We start from the raw sequence: 22205 nt of genomic DNA, 5'->3' as shown, positions 1-22205 counted from the left end.
TTCAACTACAGATCAGTAAAGAGCTTTTAAAATTAAATGAGCAGAAATCTGAAAGCTGAGCAGAAACGATCCAGGCAGCAAATCAGTGAAGTCTTGCCTTTTCAAAACTCTCAGCCTTTACTAGTAAAGGCTCATTCCAAGTACACTAGTCAAGCTCATAATGCAGAGAGCATGGAAGCAAGTAAGCTGAATAAAGACTGACCTGCAAACACAAAAGCTGAATGAAGACTCAGCTAAAGATGTACAGCTTCTTCTGAAGCAATTGATAAGAAAGCGTTTTCATGGCTTTTAGATTACAGAGAAAGCGATTAACTTAAATTGTGAAGCAAAGCAGTAGCCATAGCTACATTAAGACCGCCTAGTGGTTCTAATTACCTTTTATTTTCAATGTGTATAGCTACAGCAAAATAACTACCAGGCCTAAAAATCTGCATGGTCTTAAGTCTTAGACAAGGACTTTGCTGTTGTTGTTCTTAAATTAAAGGCTGCAAAAAACCCACAGGCTTGCCATTTCTGAAATTATCAGATTAAAAAAAGTATCACAATGTGAGATATGAAAATATTTCATTTCTCATATGTAATATCCATCACTGGGGCTATCAGAATAACTGCAGATATAAAAAAAATAAAAATGCAGGCCTCCACCTGTGATTGTGTCCCTACTTGCAAAATAGGTATATTTTCACCTCAAATGAAAACAAATGCATTAATGTTTGTAATTACTCATGCTGTGGTAATGGTATGCAGAAGAACACAGCGGGAAATAAATTGTCTTGAATCAGGACTTGGGAGTGTATAGAAAGATATACAGCTACATGGTAGTGCAGAAGATTAAAAAAAAATTAAATACCATCACATTTACTGAGCATTATCTGACACGTGGAATGACTAAAGCAGGAATCTTGCAGCAAAGAAAAACAAATATATCAGAATGTACATGCACAAAGGGGCTGAATTAAAATTACAAAAAATAATCCTGGAATCTTCAGATTTCAATTCTTCATTTTGCAATAAAAAGTTTATTAGAAAATGCTTGTGCTTGCTTTCAGAAAAGTGAACGAAACCTCTTAAATAACTAAATGCTATTACAACTCTCAGCACAATACGTCACCACTAACCTCATCTCACAAAGTGCTGGATTGGGTGAAGATGCAATTTCCTTGCAGATCACTATAGGAGTTTGAACAAAGCACTTTCATCTGCACAGCACAAAGCTTCTAAGCCTAATAAATAAAATTGTCTGACAACATCATCCTGAGTGGGATTGGATCCTTCACACACCAGACAAGACACATTCCATTACAGGGCCACACTAGTCCTCAGCAATGACATAACATCAGAATCCTTATACCTGGCTTAATTCTTATAGCACAACTTAGGATTCCCAGAAATTAATTTCGTGACAGCTCATGATTCACAGGCAGGTCTCAAAAGGAACCCAGCCTTACAGACACTGACGGCAAACACACTGTCTGTTCATTTTGAGAGACTGTGGCTAGGTGAAGAAAACTCACATCTGTCACAATACACCTGAGGTTTATTCCAGTCTCAGCCAGTGGAACAGTTTTGTACAAATCAACAGCTCCTCTGACATGAAATCCTACCCATAAAACACAGGGAATGATGAAGAAAAGGAGGAGTACTTTTGCAGCACAAATGATGGGACTGCCCCTTCCAAAATCCTTATTGTTGGTGAAGTAAGAACGATCAGATGCAGATGTCAAGGTTACACAACTGTATCACATGCTCAGCTGTTCAATGGAGTGAAGTATTTGTTGCCAGTAAACATGACACTATTTGTGTGAAAGGCCATTGTTTTCCACATTTACTTTTCCCTTTGATTGTCTGTTATTTCAGCATTTTTCTCGTCCAAATTATTTTTTTCTGGTGGAATCATTTGGACTGTATCTACAGTTAGCATATAGAGGCTGAAGCTAGTTGTCTTAATAACCAAGATGGCCAGGCGCAGGGAAAATGCTGTCGTCTTAGGGTCACATATTGCTCCTGGGCTTATAATGTTTTTAGTGGTTGTTTCTGTATTTTATTCTGCTGTAAGCTGACCTATAGGGACTCCTGTACCATGACCATTCGAGCTTTTGAGCAGGCAGAAATACAGAGCAGGCACTAGTACTTTAACAAGCCACGCTCTGTCTGGCCCTGTAACAAGAATCCCAGAATGATGCCATGTCAATGTAGTGTAGAAGCAGAGAGAAGATTAAGCACATCTTCCACCTTTACAGAAACAGGATCACATGGCACTTTGATAAGCAGGAAGATAAACAGATGCCTTTCACTCCAGAGTGTGCTGATGACACATTTTGTGCTCTGCTGGGTGCATATAAACAACAGGGATGATATGCATCCTTCTCTCTTCATAACTGGACAAATTCAGATGTTTCAGACAAACTAGAACCTTAATAAAAAGAAGTTACTTAACCACAGGAATAACTTACCTCAGCTGTGGTGCACTCCTCACTGCTGGAAATTTGTAAGTTAAAAGCAGATACTTTTTCTGAAAGAAGAGGCTCTAATTCAAGCCCCGCTACTGAATAGGAATTAGGAATAATTTGAGAAGAAAAATCTGTTGATTTTTTCAAAGGAAGAAATACTGCTTATTGGCAAACTAATGTAAACTTGAAATAATGATAAGAATTGCAGGAAAGGAGGACAAAGATAGTACCTACAAAACATGCAAGTCTTTTAAACACAAGGAGCTGTTTGTTCATAATGTCTTTTTTACTTTGAGGTATTAGCCATGTTATGAAGAGAAAGTGTTGAACAATACAGAGAACTGTTGCACTGATATCTGTTCTCACCTGTCTCTTGTATGTTTCCAGCTGACTGCGTGCTGCGTTAGCCTTCCTTAGCTCTTCTTCGAGGCTCACGGTATTTTGCATGTAGATTGTATTCTTCTCTTCCAAGAGTTTCACTTGCCGTCGCAAATCACCCAGGTCTTCCAATTTCTTTTTGTATGACTCTACCTGGCTTTCTAACTTGGCTACTTTATCAGAAGAATGCCTGGAGGGACAGATTTGTATCAAATTTGTACTCTGAAAACTTCCAAAATGAAATGTCCTGAAGCTTCCTCAGTATTTTGCCGTAATAAAGAAGACATTCTTACATCATGGGGAGAACAAGAAAGCAATCATATCCTCCTACGACTAACGTTTTCACTTTTAAATTGTCTCCTTCTCTCTCATGACTATTTGTCAACTGAAAGAACTGTTGATGGAGGTACTTTTAGACACTATCACTCTTCCTAATACAGCCTTCTTATCTACTTCCAATCTTAAGAGTTAAAGCACCTTCACTCCCACCCATTTCCTTTCAATTCTAAATCAATCTTTAGTCCTGCATTTTACAAGGGTAAAGAATAAAATTTTCTGCCTTTCAATTTGTTTTAATGATAACCAGGAATAAAATCATAAAGATCTATCTCCTGGGCAGCATATACTTGGTGACAGAGAAGTACCATAACAGCTCTGGAGCCTGATTCCTTCTAAACAAAATGGAACACCAGGCTCCATTCATAACATTTCAGAGTTTTTTCCATCTACCTGGTGCACTGCCGGGACATCAATAGCCCTCCCCCCCCCCCTCCCACCCCCCCGCTACTATAACTGTCCCCAGTTTCATTTTAGAACCAACTGATTTACACTCAATTTTCTATGAAATCTAGAGAATCCCCCATTGAATTGACAGTCAATTTATGGAACACTGCGACAAGCCAAATCTCCTTATTCTCCAATGAAGTACAGAGCCTCTCTCTGGGGCAAGGAATTACTCTTTGAACCCATGCTGCCCACACAGATGGTTTATGGAATTGTGCAGCCTGATGAGCTCATTCCTCATATTAATGACAGAGGAGATAAAGACAGATAGCTTTGGTAGAAAGCTCCTGGTGAATTAGAAAAGTCAGCATTAAAATAAGCCTTGCTAGACTTGCTAGAAAGAGTGATACAGGTGGGTAGTAGATAACTGTTCTGAGTAACACATGCAGCAAGACACCACTACGGAAGGATTAAGTTCCATAGTAAAAGGGGCTGCCCCACCCTCTAAACCCCTAGCATCATCATATCATGATAACTTTGGGTGCTAAAATCCAGTGGCAAAGACAGCTGTAACAGATGCTGTTCATATTAGCATTATATGATGAACCAAAAGCTCCACCCTAAGTCCAAATAATGCAAACCCAGGAAAGGAAAGGGTCTAGTTCCCTGATGAGAACAAATGCCCAAGTCATGATGCAGGTAAGTAGAGAATACTCAGGAGACCAGCGAGTGACTTGTTATGACCATAAGATGGTGTAGGATTGCTAAGATTACTAATATTTATTGATTAGGTACATAATAAATAACTGTATTACTTAAGCAGAACTGTGTGGTCATCTGTGTACTTAACTGGAGGATCAAGAACCTTGGCATTGAGAAAGTGTTTATATTTAATATTAAAATTATTTAAACAAAAGCTAATGAAGACTAAGTACAGAAATGGTATGGATTAAAAGTTAATAGTTGAAAAAGGGTTAATGGAACAGAGTTTACCTGAGTATATCTATCTCATCCTTCAAAGACTGAGCCTCCTCTGCCAATGTAGTAAGCTCTTCTGTTTGTTGTCTCAATTCAGCAATTTCCTTTTCTAGTTCTTCACAGCGTATTCGATAGTCATCTTTGGCAGCTTCTAATCTGTAGAAATGAAGTAAAACAGAAAATAATTTCTCAGTTTGAGCCACAGTTACCTTTCCTCACCATGGTGCTCTCTAAAAATACATGAAACAGCCTTCTGGTGCAGTGAAAGAGAAGAGCAGCCCAATGTGCTTATTCAAAAAAGTAGAAGCAGGTTGATTTTAAGGCTCCAAATTTGATATCAGTCTTTATATTTGGAAGATCACAAGGTAATGTATGTTCTCAGAAAGACAAATCTTGAGTTTTTTCTGTCATAGTAATTTTTTGCAATGGAAGCTCAAGCAGAAATTTCCACCTTTTTTCATCTTGGGGCATACAGAGTTTGAACATGACACCTTTATCCTAAGATTTTGTTCAGCTGTTCAACTCCTATACACCGTCAACAATATTGACCTGATTGTCAGATGTTCTAAATGCCATAGAGGTTTCACCAAGGTGGCTTGCTTTATTTACGTACAAAGAACCTGTGCCTGCCCAGTACCTCTGAAGAGCCAAGTCACACATTTAGTTATCTAGTTAGCATGTAAAGAACTCAGACCAAAGTTTCTGGAGTGAACTACTTACATATAGCATACACAGCCAAAGCTGCATTAACCTGGCAGTGAACAAAGGGAGTAACTGAGAAATTTTGTCAAAGCATTTTGTACAAATGGTAGAGGACACAACCTAGAACATGAAGTTCTATTGTGATATTTTGATCTGAAATTAAAATAAAAACAATCCAGGAAAGGAAGTATGGGCATGGTGGAAAAAAAAAAAAAGCAGTATTCTATCCATTAATTCAAGGATTCCAAAAAGAATCTACAAGAACGGAGACAAGAGATAGTCAGTAGGTCATCTAAACCATATACAACAAAGATTTGGATCGTGATAGACTGGAACTGTCAAAGGACATAAAGCGGCAAGAGTGGGAGAAAAACTGTTGTACCACACTGGGCATCAGTTAAGCTGTACATACATCCTGTTTGGTCAGGTAGAGCTGGAGAAGGAAAACACACAAACTGCCTTCAGAAGCCACATGATATGAAGGCAGGGGAAGGAGGTAAAGGAGGTTGGGAGATGAATCTCACATGTGAAAAGGGTTTAGAAAGACGTTCAGAACCTGAAACTAGAGTAACAGGCAGTGCAGGTATTGCATATGGGGACAAAACCTGTTTGAACAGCAATTGATAATAGACTCAGGCAGGAATCATTCCAGAGCACGGAGATGAATAAGGTGAGATAAAAGGGGACATTAGAGAGACATCACTACATTACACGGTAGATGTATAGAAAGAAGAAAAATAGGCACTAGCTGCTGTGAAAGAGAAACACTAAACATTTTTCAAGAAACTGAAGGAAGAGGGTGTGCCTAACACGCAAGGAAGAGGCATAGCAAGAGACCGTGGAAAAACAGCAAAACAGGCAAAAAAGGAAAGTTACATGGCAGCTGACAGAAGAATTAACAAAGGGCAACCAGAAGAGGACAGAAAGAGAAGAAAAAGTGGCAGCATAAAGAAATACCATAGTTTCACTCACAAAGGATAGGGAAAGAACAGCAACAAGAATGAAAAGATGATGGTGAATTGGACCGGCTTTCTTCAGGAGAAGAGGCTTACACAGCCTGAAAGCAACAGTCAAAAGGACCAGGAAGGATATTTAAAGAGGAACTGCATTTCCATGTGTTGAGAAAATGCAAATGAAAAGCAGAGTTCACTTGCAGATAATCTCCATCTTTCAGATATGAAACAAATTGTTTTCAAATTCAGAGAAGGACATACTTTGCTGCATAATAATACCACCTGTAGTACTGCCCATAGCAAACTTCCAGCTAGGAGTTCCTACACCCTAAAAATACAATCAGAATAATCTACATACAGGAAAGCATGCTACTTTACATCCTCACTAATTTTGAAAAACATGGGTGAAGTGACTGCACACAAACAATTCAAAATAACTTCACAGAGTAGAGAGTAACAAGTATACAGCATTTCATACTTCTTCAATGAAGAAATTATGCATTTTTTAATGCTGGAGCTTGTAAAGAGGTAAATCATAAGATGTACATCACATAAAAACTTTACTACTGTGGTTATACCACCCACTATACATAATTGCCAGCAGAACCAGAAGTATATAATTCATGTCTGTTGCCAGTTACAAACAAACCATCTGACCAAGTCTAGCTTTTCTACCTGAATGTTTCCTCCTGGAGTTGTTCTAGTTGTGTCTGCAGTTGCAAGTGCCTACGACCTGCAGGGCTGTTGGGATCTTCAATAGAATCAGACTGATTTAAACGTTCCATCAAAATCTGGTTCTCAGCGAGCAAGCTGCTCTTCTCCTCCTGGAGGGCTGCAACCTGTTGTAATAGGAGCATAAACTGGAATAACTGAGCTATCTAGCTATAGAGAGCAACTTTTTATCGTGTGTATCAACAATGGCAATACACAGGCTTCAATAATCACATTTCACAAGAATATACTGTAACATTAATGGGTATTCAATTGCTATCTGATGTAACCAACATACTGCAACATCAGGGGCAGATTTACCACACCAAAAATGTAACTAATCTTAACTGCATTTCGCACAAGCATCTAAAGAAAAAGTCTTAGTTACCACAGAAGATAACTTCATTATAATAAAAGTATGCATACCTTCCCAACAAACAAATAAAACTAGCCCTCCACAGTAAAGCTTTTAAAACCGATTTCCAAAAGAAACAATGCCTATCAATCAGACAGAATATCCAAATATAGATATGCAAGGGATGGCTGTGCGCTTCCTAGATTTTTTTAATCCAGTGGGCAACTGCAAGCAGACCTGAAACAGGAACACAGTCCCAAAGATAACTCAGTTTCCGCCAATGTTGTGAAAACAGGCAGCACTGCAAAGAACCCAAAGTGCTGCAACTCAAAGCTGAAGCATGGGTTCATATATCATTAAATAGTATAGAATTAACATGCAGGAGGAGGAGGGGAAGAGAAGGAATGTGACCATCTCAACAGAAGGAAATGCTTCAATAAAAGCTTGAATCAAATACACCAAAATCAACCATGACACACAAATCAGCTTCATTAATTCTAACAGTTACTGAACTGCTTAGCAAAAGCCTGAATTATACTCCAAAGTAGGGTTGCAATGGCAATGCCTTTTGGGGCTACCACTCTACACTCCTCATGTCTTCCGGACAAGGTATGCTTGATTTACAGTAAGGCTTAGTCTAAATCCATACACAGCTGACAGACTATAGTAACTTCGGATTGGGATTTAACTCTTAACTGAAACTGTTACAGCAGCATAACCTCTATTAGTTCTCTAATGCAAGAGTTGAGCCACACAGCTCGACCCCTTCCTACCTGAAAGAAAAACAGTTTTGTTAGTATGAATCATCTTAATACTAGCAACATTGTATCAAGATAAGAAAACAATGAAATTCACTTGGCTAGCACAAGTTAAGCAAAATAATTACTGTGCAATTTTCATTTCCCTTTTAAAAATTATGTTTCTACACTATACTACTTGATTTCAGCTGCCTAAAAATTAACACTTCTCTTTCCCAGTTCAAAATTAATATGTACAATATAGCAAACCTACCTGCATATCTAACTCATGACATCTCTGGGCAATTTCTTCTTTTGTTGCTAGTGCTTCATTTAATTCTTCTGTAGTTTTCTTCAGCTACCATAAACAACAAACATTTATAGTTTCATCACTCTCTGTGAAGTGTCTAAAAATACTCTGAACTACATGACTGTACAATCATTTTTACATTTAGGTGATATATTAATATTTTTGAAAACTGAGGCAATTCTGTTCTTACAAAGAAACAAAGAAGCAGAAGTGATAACTGTTTAGTCTATATGACAGTAGAAAGTAAACATACCTAAAAGTAAGATTTGGTCTTACAAAGATACATTAGAATTATCACATCTATTCTATGAATTGAGTCAAAAAGTCCTGAAGAACTTGGGTCTGAAGAACTCGCCAACTCTGTACACTGAAAAAATTGTCAATACCACTTTTCTTTACGGATGCAAAGAGTGCATAATTTCAGTTTTCAATCTACTTTTCAAATACGGAAAGGACTGGAAGGTGGAATACAGGGAATGGACAATTAGGGTAAAATCTCTCTAGTCACTGGAAGCTACTCTTACTGCACAACAGGAATAGAGCCAACATGGTGAGGGAGAAGCCTACCCTCCTGAAAAAGAGCACTGAATCTTGTAAGCAGTGAGAAATATCCAGATAATTCCCTTCAAAGGTATGTTCAAAGATATGTATCTTGCAAGTTCACACATGAATGTAGTTAGGATAACATAAAAAACAGCTACAAGAAAATTGACCTGATAAAACAGGTGCATGCATATTATGTATACAGAGATATAGACATATGTTATTATATATGATGAATTTTAGATGGGCTTTCCTAAACAGCATCATCATATCTTATTTTTTCAAGTTTATTTCTCAAGGGCCTGTTGACATACAAAAATTAATTCCATCTGCCAGAATTTACATACTTCTGCAGAAAAAGCATGATGGAGGAACACAGGGAACACCACTGTACTATACTTCTCGATTACAAAAAAACCTGAGGAAGTAGGAGTGTTAGCATGAGGTTGAGCCAGTAAAACACAATTGGTTTTGCATATTCTTTAAATGTATCAGATGGAAGGATTCTCTTTGAAAACTTCCTTTATATATTGTAACAGTTCCCAGGACTGCTTTAATGATTTTTTGAGCCACATCTATGATTTTTTTTAAACTGACTCTGGAAGTAGGAACTGGCAAAGAAAGTTTTATTCAAATACTACACACTTTTTTATCCTTCTTCCTCAATACCCAAAGATTTGCACCTGCCTGCAAATGACTATAGTATGTCATACAGCTAAACTTGTTTTTCAAACTGAGCTTTTCTCTCCTTTAAATATACAAAATGCATAAACTGAATTTATAAAGCAAAAGGACTCGAAATGCTGAAATTTAGTTTTCCTCTCCTTATTTGAATTTCCCACAAAACTCATGATTATAGAAAAAAAGACAGACTTCTTAACAACGCGAAATGACTGCCCACTGATGTGCTATGATTGAAAGAAAAGAAACATCTAGTCTTAGATACCTGCCGATCAAGTTCAACGTAAGCATCATTTCCAAGAGAGACTGGAGACTCCTTACTCATCAACTGCAATTAGATTACACCGGATTAGAAAAAGCAAGGATTTACTTTTAATATAAAAGCTAAGCTTCAATGAAATAACAAGCTGATTTTAACTTTGGGGAGCTTCAATCTGACGTCATTCAGAAGTTTTTAAATTCATTTTTTATGTATGACATTCAGAAACAATACAGAAAGAGTCTTCAGAATTTATAATACTTAAAGCACTATAAAAGAAATCTTACATCATCTCTTTTTCTTCTTAAAATGCACAGTCTTAGTTTATGATGAAACCTACAGTATACTCTGCTAAGCATTTTACTGGAGTGGCAATGGAATGATGGTAGCTATCAACACACCACGCAAGACCTGCCTTTAATTGTTCTCTGCCAGTGGTTTTCATTTTTTGATCACCTGGAAGTTCACATCAATTTATTTATTTAACTAATGTTGGGGGCATATCTATGTCAGCTAATTGCGCAAAACAAAGATGATCAAAATTCCTGCTCTGGAGTTGTCTGTAATTTGCATATTTAAAAGGAAAGTTTATAGAGATTATTCCTGAAATAAGTATTACAATTCCTTTTATACTAACTTATTTTTTTGCAGGAATGACTGGTAATGGCTTTAAGCCTAGAAAACATGACCTCAGGCATGACTTTAAAGAAAAAAAAAAAGCCCTTCAAATTAACTGATGTGCTTACTAAATGATAAAAAGCTGGTAAGAAACTAAATTTTCTTTCAGTAACCCACTGATCAGCTACATAGGTAGTTAAAAGCTAAAATCAAATGTAACAGAAGTAGTAGCCCAAAGACCTCCTCCCACCCACTTTCAGCAAACATATTAAGGCAAAGTCATTACTGAAAGCTGTAAGATACCAAATGAGAAATATGCTGTAACGAACTCAAAAGGCAGCATTACGGAATGACACTGATGGTTTCTGTCGTCCTATCCAAACACAAAATGTTTTATGAGTTCTCCAGTGACACAATTCATGGAAGTTACAATCAAAAAAGCCCTATCCTAACCAAAATCAGAACAAGATTTCTTTCCTAAGGCCTCCTGTCCAGTTACTCTCTCCAGAGACAGGGCTTCTGCTATTCCTTCCAGAAATCGGTGCTTTTGCATTACTTTTCATTGGCAAAGTTCCTCAGATACACAGAACTTTCATTTCTTCTCCATCCTTTCTGTTTATACCACTGTGTACAAGAGAAAAATCACTTTTTGATAATGACATCATTCAAATATTTATATACTTACGTTTCTCTCCTTTCCCCCCATCTCCTTAACTGGGATTTAACTGCGTACCACATGCTTAAATTCATCTATTTGTCGTCAACAGTTCTCCTCAGACCTTGATGATGTTTGCTGGTAACTGCTGAATTCCTTTCATTTTGTCTACATCTTTACAGTGACAAACTACTCTGAAATGAAGCACTCCATGAAGCCCAGATTCTCTGTAACAGTAACTAGAAAGTCCCTAGCCTCAGAGCTTTTCCCTGAAAAATGAAGACATGTCTTTTTCATTACCATATATAGTGGCATTACAAACTTGTATTTAATTTAGGTCTGTGTTTTCTAAGCTGATTATAATTTTGCCATCCAAAACAAGAACTTCCAATCCCTCTCTGCTCTGTGATGTTTATAGATGTTTCAATTACTCCATTTCACTAGCTACTGTTTAAATGCTTTTCCAGATGACTAACAGCGATATCCGTATTAACCAAATACTGAACTCTTCTCCCTATTCTATATCCCACAACACTGTTCGCAAACACACTTCAGACACTAAATATGTTCCACCCATTAAGCCAGTACTTTCCAACTGGCAGGTCCCAGGCTGCATGAAGCCTGCAAGGATGTACAACATGTCCCTGACAGCCACCACCCTTTTCTGGATGTAGCGTAACTTCCTCTTCAGAAACCCAGCTTAATAGGCCTGCCCAAGACTTACTGTAGGAGGAATACAAGAGGCTGCACAACCCACTAGAGGCCACTGTGGTGTTGCTATTTTCTGTGGATTACCATAAAGAAAGCAGGCTGAGGCCAATAATATAATCCCTTTATTCTTCAATGAGTTTTGCCATCTGTCCCAAAACTTCCTGTCCTTACGAACCCTTAGCACAAATGTCCAGAGGACATTAGCTGAAGAAGGATTAGGTGGTGGAGGTACATGGTGTGGGTGCAGTGTGAATGTTACACAGAATTATTGGGAATGTCATGGGAAGAGTGCATGAGGCACTGAGGCCAAAAGCCACAGACAGATGACTGACTCAATGCAACAAGAAGCATCTTGCAATCTTATGACCTGTGATATTGTGGCGATGCTAAAGAAGAAATCTAAGTGATTGTGCTGCGTCCAGTAGCATGACCGGACAAGGAACAGGAACGAGATTGCCAGATTACTCACAAGTAATAACAGGAATCCAACTTCTGATCATCAGTTAACAATAAACTGAAGTTAAGTGGGGAGAGTTATCAGGGTGAGAGATTGCTTCCATCTTTTGCCTACACATCTCCCCACACATTGGAGATGACAGTGGTATATATAAACAAGTTATCTTGACCATGCTCTGCTTCTGAATTGCCTCTACCGAGTTTCTCCCTGCTTAGTAGCAAACACTTTACCATAAACAGCACAGCTAATAGGGTACAACTCTACCCACTTATCCAAACTTCTCTCTCTTTAGTAAGATTTACCAAAAAATTCAAGAAAAGTTTTACTGAATGCTGTTTTAGGATTGCATACAGACATGTATGTCAACTCAAAGCAAACACTACACCTTCTATCCACCTCAAAAACATAAGGTAACAGACTTGCCTAGTTTCCCCCTATTCTTCACTTCATTTCTTGTCCACCAGCATTCTCAGATACTACTGAAGTTTAGTGCTCCAAAACACTCATTTCATCAGTTACCTGCTTGATGGCATATTAGCTTTTTCTGCATTATTTGCTACTAATCTGATGATACTAGTAGGCTGTTATTAATTTTTAAAGCAAACTTACTTACTGTGTTCTGCTATATATCTCCTTTACTTACAAGCTCACATTCAGACAAATTCCTGAAATACTGTTCTAGTTCAGTGCTTCACATGCAGCCTGCAAGAGTGATATTAGAACACATGGTCTTAACAGGTATGGGTCAATGCCAGTACTTTTGAGTGGCAAACTTTATTTCATTTCTATTTCAGCTGACTGACTCAAAAGAATAAAAAGCAGAAGGAAGTGGCCTTCTCATTCCCCCTCCACAGCTGCAAGTTTTCTTTTCTTCAGAAGCAAACTACAGGTGGGCATAAAGGTCTACCTTCACAATTTTGCAGTGCTGGAACTGGCTTTCAGCTCCAAACTCACAATGTAGCTTAAGTATAGTATCTATTTTCACATGTACCTTTAATGGATGATGATGATGATGTGCAGAGATTTTAAAAGTGAATTGATTATAAAAAGGGAAATCAAAAAAGTGCCTGCAAAATCAAGCAACTGCATTAGGCCTCTACAATAGAAGGAAGAGTCTGCTTAAGAGCTTCCCACAGTGAAAAAGCAAGCAACTAGCATTTACTTCCTTGCTTTTTTTCTGGTTTATTTTGCATATTTAGAATGAAGACTTGAAGTAGCACAAGTATGTGTTCAAATAATCAGAAAGTCATTTAAAATCAAAACAGCTTATTCTGTGGTGAAGAGGTCAGTCTGGATTTTAAATGGTACGATAACCAGGACATGACAATTTTTATAACTCTTTGTGTAGTTTTATGAGAAGCAGTTGTCATTCCCTGTTATCCTTTACATCTATACATTTTCATGCTTATAGCTTTGGTACGATGTCTTACAAAATACTTTGTAAGATCTGCTAATTTTATATTATTAAAACCTTCACTTCTTAACTGCCTTGCTTGTGAAATGTGAACAAGTTGTGTTGTCATGGATACATAAAGATTAGGGAAGGGGTAAAACTATCACAAAAACTGCATGCATGAATAACCTGAATTTCAAATGCTTTTTTTCCCCTACGCACGATTTGCATGATTTTGCAAATGCAGCTGCACCACTTAGTTGATGATGTTAAAAGTTCAAAACATTTGCTTCTTAAGAAATGCTTCTTCTACAGTTGCTAACATTGTACGAGCTCATTTAAGTGCCCGTGAAACAATGTCAAAATCCAACTTCTGTATTCAGAAGGTTGTTTTTCTTTTTTAAAGCATCTTTTTGTTTGTTTGCTTTTTAAGAGTCAAGGCTATGTATGACACAGTATGTATCCTTTAAAGCAGCTGGACTTTCTTCCTCCTCCAATACTGCTGACAGACCCAAGGAAATATTTTTCTATCATTTCGTAGCTATTCAAAAACCACTTTTACTTCAGACAAGATGAACCTTCAAACAGTCAGGACAAAACACAGGGGGAAAAAACCCCACAAACCCAAACAATTTCTACTTTGTGGAAGTAACACAGATGGTATTAATCCAGACAGGAAGTACCTTTTGCTATGCGCCCCAGACAAGCTTTGACACTAGCTCTAGTACTTTGCTGTTAAGAGCCTATTCTGACTCTCAACTTGACCTGCACAGAAACCTGCTAAGTGATCAAGTTACATATGTTCTAAACAGCAAAGGCAAACAATTTCACCAGCTACCACTTTCATCAATAATGACCTTGACTGCTCAAAGAAAAGACTTAGGAAAATGACAGCAGAATTTCTAAAGGATGTCAAGGAAAGGAGAGGAAATAAAAGAGAAATACATAATGGCCAAAATAATTTCTGTAAGGAAAGATTTTTGGCCCTTAAAAAAACCCTGCAAATTATGAAATTAAAAATGTTACATTATACATAGTAACATATTAATTGCAAGTAATAATAATTATAATAATACAAACAGAATATAGGAGTATACATTACAGAATATACAATACATAATTTGTATTTTTTGTAATATTTTTGATAGCTGTATTGTCCTTCTCTTCCTCTATGTTGTGCACAGCTTGCATTTAGAAATGCACACCTGCAGATTAGAATCTAAGAATCTAAGTGGTGGCAGCACAACAGATCAATTTGACTGCACTGAAAAAATAACAGAAAAGCATTGCTCAATTTATAAAAACCTTTATGGAGCATAAGGCATATTTTATTATTAATATTTTACTTTAAACATTTAAATAAGTGAAGAAAGGAAATGCTGAAGAGTCACAAGTTATTAAAAAGATCAAATAACCAAATAAAATATAAAACATAAAATGCTGCTTCTTCCATTTAAAAATCAGCTTCTTCATGCAAAAAACCCAGAAAGAACAGGTCAGAGGCTTGTTCTACTGTGCCTCATGAAATATTCTGAAATATGTATGAAAAGCAAAGAAGTATCAAAACACATTGATATGTGCTTTGCTGAAACAGAAAAACAAATTACATAATACATCAGAGTAAAGCTTAGAGGTCTTTTTACATACCTAATTTTGAAAAAAGAGTACCTGCATGTCAAACTTTGAAATGTTTAGATTAGGCAACATACCAGCTTCTCAAATATGCATATATAGCTACTTTCCTAGGCACTTTATTATGTTGTCTCCTACATATTGCTTAGTCCAAGTCACTTGAGTCCAACAAACAGAAAAACCTCCTTAAATCCAGTGAAGTTTCACCCCTCCAAAGACACAGACTGCAGGTGCAGCTCTGAAAAGACTCTCTGGATCTAAACTCTTGTTAGAATCACAGAATATGTCGAATTAGAAGGGACCCATAAGGATCATTGAGTCCAACACTACCTAAAACTGAACCATATGACTAAGAGCATCGTCCAGACACTCCTTGAACTCTGACAGGCTTGGCTGCTGTGACCACTTCCCTGGGGAGCCTGTTCCAGTGTCTGACCACCCTCTTGGTGAAGGACCTTTTCCTAATGTCCAATCTGAACTTCCCCTGATGCAGCTTCATTCCATTTCCTCATGTTCTACCACTGGTCACCAGAGAGAGGAGATCAGCACCTCTCCCTCCACTGCCCCTCTTGAGGAAGTTGTAGACTGTGATGAGGGCACCCCTCAACTTTCTCTTCTCTGAGCTGAACAAACCAAGTGACTTCAGCTGCTTCTCATAAATCTTGCCCTCAAAACCTTCCACCATTAGGGTCACTCTCCTCTGGACATACTTCAATAACTTGATGTCCTTAAATTGAGGTGCCCAAAACTGCACGCAGTACTCTAGGTGAGGCTGCACCAGGGCAGCACAGAGTGGGACAATCACCTCCCTCGACTGGCTAGCTATGCTGTGCTTGATGCACTCTAGGACACAGCTGGCCCTTGGTGCTGCCAGGGCACACTGTTGACTCATATTCAACTTGCCATAAACCCAAACCCCCAGATCTCTTTCCATGGGGCTGTTCTCCAGCCTCTCATCCCCCAATTTGTACATATAAGCAGGATTACCCTGTCCCAGGTAGAGAATCCAGCACTTGCTCTTGTTAAATTTCATACAGTTGGTGACTGCCCAGGTCTTTAGTCTATCCAGATCTCCCTTTAAGGCCACTCTACCCTCAAGGGAGTCCACAGATTCTCCTAGTTTAGTGTCATCAGCAAACTTCCTTAATGTACATTTGATTCCTGTGTCCAGATCATTTATAAAAACATTATAGAGCACTAGCCCTAAAACTGACCCCTGGGGAACCCCACTGGTGACTGGCTGCAAGCCTGATGTAACCCCATTTACCATAATTCTTTGAGCCCAACCCATCAGTAAGTTGCTCACCCAACATATTACAGACTTGTCTAAATGTATGCCTGACGTTTTGTCCAGAAGGATACTGTGAGAGACAGCATCAAAAGCTTTGCTAAAATCCAAAAACTCCATATCTACTGGCTTCCCTTGGTCAACTAGATGGGCAACCTTGTCATAAAAGGAAATTAAGTTAGTTAAGCAGGACTTTCCCCTCAAGAACCTCTGCTGGCTATGACCAATGACTGCAATGCCTCTCAAGTGTCTTTCAGTAACCCCCATCTTCTCCATAATTCTGCCAGGCACTGAAGTGAGACAGAACTCTAATCACCAGGGTCTTCCTTCTTTCCCCTCTTGAAAATTGGGACAACTTTTGCCAGCTTCCAGTCAACTGGGACCTCTCCATACTCCAAAGAATGTTGAAAAATAATGGAGGGAGGTCCCACTCTCAAAGTGTCTCAAAGTTTTTGAGACACTTTCTGACCTCTTCAGTAAGCACCTAAGATCCTCCTCATTTGGTTCTGAATGCCTTGGATTTCTATGCAGCTTGGAAGACAGCATTAAAATCACTCAGAACTGCACCAGTACCTGAATAGTAAGCTTTTTGATTCACTGAGTTTCAAAAATCTGTTCCAGAAGAACAGACCCTCATCCTGTGATTTCTCCTCCACATCTCTGAGAAAGGGCACAAACACTAAACAATTTCAATGTCTACTCATCAAATGCCAAAAAAATGTGAGCTGCTTCATATCTGGCTATTTTTTCAAATGAAGGAGATTTTTACAAAAATCAAACAGAAAATTTTCAACAGAAGGAGGGAGGGTAGAAGGTTTTCTATTCTAAGACAGTGCAGAATAAATGATGCTGAAATTTGGGGTTAAAAAGAGGACATTAGAAAAATCCACCAAAACATTGTATTATAGTTAAAAAGAATGCAAAAGTAAAATATCCCAAAACTCAGGCAAACTGATGCTTGGCAGCACTGCCTGGAAGATGATTTAGCATAAGGATTCTTTCAATGCTGATTTCAAAAGTCCTCTCTGCAACATTATAGATAGCAGTCACACACAGACAACAGGATGTATGACTGCATGGATACAGCATTGGTCAAAGGGGTAATAGGGGAAGGGGTTCCTGTAGGCTCACCGACATCTCCTTCTCTATTCAGACATTACAGAAAAGTGAAATTGCTCTAGAAATCAATATGGAATTTGGTTTCTCTTGTTCAGGTTCAGAAGCAACAGGATTACCAGCAATTTCCTGCTTTCCTTAGTGGCCTGCCCTGCAGTAAACTTCCATCCATGAAGACTGATAGGTGCTTCACTTACATGCACTTTGGGCTCCTAAGAAGTCACATGGGGGCTTCACTGCTATAGTGGTCACTAACACTGTGGTTTAATTTTCATTGTGGTTTTAATTTACTACTGAACAGCACTTTCACAAAATACACTGCAGAATACTTACTAACTAATAAAAACATATCAGCACAAATAGCTTCATTAGCTTATTCATAATACTACAGCTGACAAAAGAATACTCTGCTATTCATTTCTCTGTCTTTTCAATTATCCAGTAAAACAAAATGAAACAATTCATGGAGTCTTGCAATTCCAACGTACAAATTTTGAAGAAATTTTACAGTATTTGATTACTCACATAAAAGCAGTCTAGTGCACTTCAGGAGCCACAGGGTAGGGAAGGTAAAGGAAAGGTAACCCAGTATCAAAATTATCTAGAAGTTTCAATCTTCTAGATTTAAAGAAAAGTGGGACATTCAACCAGAGTTCCTTGACATAAAGAATCTTCACTGATTTGTTTCTCTAAGGAAAAATAAATATTTTTCAATGTACAACAGCAAAATCTATGCCCCTTCTTTACTTCCAGCTAAGTTTTTCCAAGGTGGGAAAAAGCATACTTTTCTAAAATACTGAAAGGCTGAACTTTTACACACTGTGGACATCCCAGCATACCTCCTGAATGGCTGTCATGACAACATGTTGAACCGATTCTTCCATCATCATTATGGTCTGGATGTACTCTGAAAATAAGAGCATTCTGAAATGTTACTGTTGAAGCTGAAGTCACACAGAACATGAGGTCAGAAGCTGCATCCTTTCTACAAAATGAGTAGGTGCCACAGATGACACTGAAATGTATAATTACCAGTCAAGTCCCACCCCAACAAACTCAACAAGACTTTATCAGAAGTTCATTCAGACATAAATTCAGGCTCATTGGAACTCTGCAACAATGAAAAATGTACACGATTGTCATCCTTTTTTTTTTTCCTTCTGGCACCTCGCACTTCTGAAATAATTACTTATGCTCCTTTTCTCACTTTGTATAGCCTGAATAGTTTGGGAACAAGTACATGATCCATGCATAGGTTGCCCTTTTCCATAAGTCTAACAATAATGTCCTGCCTTCCTAAGCATCGTCATTTCAAGGCATTTTCATATCCATTCTTGGTTTCTGTTCTTATTTCTGTGCTATATCCCAAATATGTCCCCTTAACTTTTTCATTCCTCACCTACCCATAGATGTGAGCTACACAGCAGGTACCTTGTAAGATGATACAGTGCTTTGAAAGACAAATTCCGACATTTAGATCAAGTCAAGGAGTTTATGACTTGCCCAGTATCATATGGTTTCCAGTCAGATATGATCACCTTTACATGCAACCTGTATTCTTTTAATAATTTGCCCAAAAGGAAAATGGCTGGCAATCAGTCACCTCAAAGTGATTAATTGCCAAGTCTCTCTCAAAGTACATAAAACTAGACTGTTCCAGTATTTCAAACATAACATTTTTAATGTCCAGACTGAAAGAGTATGAGAAACATGGAAATAAGATGTACTTCCCACTGGAGGATGCCAAATAGTCACCAAAAGTAAGGAAGTTAATTTTACATAAAACAGAGAGGACACGAGGCCTAATAAAACAGAGTTATTTATGTACTCATGGAATAAAATTACCTCTATTTTAATTAATAGGATAGCCAGACTGTCTCCTGATTAAGGGAAGAATAAAAGTAATTTCAGAAGGAGAAATTAAAGTGATTTAGACACCTGAGAAAACTGGAAAGGGGAAAATAGCTATAAAAGCTAAGATGCACCATACAAGAGGAAGACAAAAGGTCTGAAACCCTGGCTGCCATTTTGTCAGAAAACAAACCAAAATGAGCTAAATCAGGAAGGGACAGATATCTGGTGCGACTTTAATGTAAATACAGTAAACAGATTACCCACATGTGTATTTAATAATATGTTCCTACGCTTCCTGTTTTAAGTGTTAAGAATAAACGTTTGTAGTTGCTTTGTTACCTTAACCTAGCTTGAATTAAGTGTAATTTAAGGTGATTGGGTAACAATAAGACACCCTGCACCCAAGGCAAGTTTAGAATATGAGATTTGGGACACTTCAACAAGTGTCTCCGTTGTTCATCACATCCTCTGTGGCATGTGCAGGAGAAATGAATGGCTCCCTATTTTACCTGCGCAGGACAGACAGACGGTTGGTGCCATGGGAATCAAGAGAGGCAGAATTCTCTTTCAGTGGCTGCTTAAGTGCGATTCAATCGCCTAACAGATGCCTCAAGTGACATTTTGGATGCCTTTAAGGTATCACATGCTCAGTCTTCAGCTGCTGTCCAGAAGGGCGTTATTGCCAACAATACTTTTTCCTATTTGCCAATCCCACGCAAAAGTCTCAGACTACAGTATCCCAAATCACACCAGACATATCTTCAGACCAACCCCCAGTCACACTGATGGTTCTAGGCCGTGTAGTAAGATGCTGACAGGAACACATTCCTAAAACCAAGAGTCATACAGGATAGTGCAACAATCACATTTTTTGGTTCTTAACTATCCCGATCTACCTCATAAATGGTTAAAGGGTGGGCCCAAGAATTTTCTTTTGTAGAGTGCCTTTTCAGCTCAGCAAACAAAAATTGAAAATATGTATGTTGGAAGCAAAACCAGTCCCACAGTTTGAGACTCCAAAACCAGTGAAGCTTATAACAAAACAACAGTTTTTATCTGTAGGACAAAATAATGTCATCACTGAAAAAAATACGTTTGTCTCTGACAGCAACCTGAGAGGTCTAATTTTTCTCGTAAGTAGCTACACAACAAGCTGTATTTTCATTCACTGCCTGGGAGAAACATGCTTTCAAAATTTAATACCTTGCTTCTGTTCACAATTCACAGCGCATCCCAAAATAAGCTGAAGCATTCTCCCAAGCTCTGCAGCATCAGCGTGCTCTCCGATCAGGTTAACATCAGGAAGCGTGAAGTCATCAATCTGCTGCCCTAGAATCTGCATAAAGACCCAGTACATACATGTCAGTATCACTACACAAATACATACACACACATTTCAAAATACAAATATGATTCAGAATGAACAAGAGCAATTCACTCATACTTTAACATAGTTTTCAATCCACCTTTGCAACAAACTAAATTGCCTAACACCTAACATCCAAATATTAAACCATACTGCTTGACACAACTAATATTTGGGAGAAGACAAACCTGACAGTCTCAATGTGGCAGGTTGACCCTGGCTGAACGCCAGGTGCCCACCAAAGCCATTCTATCACTCCCCCATCCTCAGCTGGACAGGGGAGAAGAAAATATAACAAAGGGCTTGTGGGCTGAGATAAAGACAGGAGAGATCACTCATCAACTACCATCATGGGCAAAACAGACTCAACTTGGGGAAAATTAACTCAACTTATTACCAATCAACCAGAGTAGGGCAATGAGAAATAAAACCAAATCTCAGAACACCTTCCCCCCACCCCTCCCTTCTTCCCAGGCACAACTTCACCCCTGGATTCTCTATCTAATCCCCACAGTGGCACAGGGGGACGGGGAATAGGGTTTATGGCCAGTTCATCACACATTATTTCTGCCGCTTCATCCTCCTCAGGAGCAGGACTCATCACACTCTTCCCCTGCTCCAGCACAGGCTCCCTCCCACGGGAGACAGTCCTTCACAAACTTCTCCAACGTGGGTCCTTCCCATGGGCTGCAGTTCTTCACAAACTGCTCCAGCGTGGGTCCCTTCCATGGCGTTCAGTCCTTCAGAAGCACACCGCTCCAGCGTGGGTCACCCATGGGGTCACAAGTCCTGCCAGAAAACCTGCTCCAGCGTGGGATCCTCTCTCCACGGATCCACAGGTCCTGTCGGGAGCCTGCTCCAGTGTGGGCTTCCCACGGGGTCACAGCCTCCTTTGGGCATCCACCTCCTCCAGCGTGGGGTTCTTCATGGGCTGCGGGTGGATATCTGCTCCACCATGGACCTCCATGGGCTGCAGGGGAACAGCCTGCCTCACCATGGTCTTCACCATGGGCTGCAGGGGAATCTCTGCTCCGGTGCCTGGAGCATCTTCTCCCCCTCCTTCTTCACTGACCTTGCTGTCTGCAGAGTTGTTTCTCTTACATGTTCTCACTCCTCTCTCTGGCTGCCATTTCTGTCTGTCCCAGCAACTTTTTTCCCTTCTTAAATATGTTATCACAGAGGTGCTACCACTATTGCTGATTGTCTCGGCCTTGGCCAGCGGCGAGGCTGTCTTAGGGCTGGTTGGTATTGGCTCTGTTGGACACAGGGGAAGCTTCCAGCAGCTTCTCACAGAAGCCACTCCTGTAACCCCCCCCCCCCCCCCCACCCCCCCCC

At 39.0% G+C, this 22205-nt stretch overlaps 1 protein-coding gene across 1 annotated transcript in view; it reads right to left on the bottom strand.

The window, feature by feature from the left end:
• HOOK3 (hook microtubule-tethering protein 3) overlaps nt 1–22205 on the bottom strand; it is a 76004-nt gene that overhangs the window by 41402 nt on the left and 12397 nt on the right. The window contains exons 5-11 of the mRNA XM_010567063.1: nt 20708–20840; nt 18490–18557; nt 9787–9849; nt 8262–8345; nt 6860–7023; nt 4545–4685; nt 2817–3018 (exon numbers count right to left, since the gene is read on the bottom strand). Of these exons, the coding sequence (XP_010565365.1) occupies nt 2817–3018; nt 4545–4685; nt 6860–7023; nt 8262–8345; nt 9787–9849; nt 18490–18557; nt 20708–20840 (855 nt within the window). The remainder of the gene's footprint in view (nt 1–2816; nt 3019–4544; nt 4686–6859; nt 7024–8261; nt 8346–9786; nt 9850–18489; nt 18558–20707; nt 20841–22205) is intronic.

This window comes from Haliaeetus leucocephalus, unplaced genomic scaffold, assembly GCF_000737465.1.
Source record: "Haliaeetus leucocephalus isolate CR32 unplaced genomic scaffold, Haliaeetus_leucocephalus-4.0 Scaffold225, whole genome shotgun sequence".
NCBI classification, from domain to species: Eukaryota; Metazoa; Chordata; class Aves; order Accipitriformes; family Accipitridae; genus Haliaeetus; species Haliaeetus leucocephalus.
This window is presented reverse-complemented; position numbering and strand designations above follow the sequence as displayed.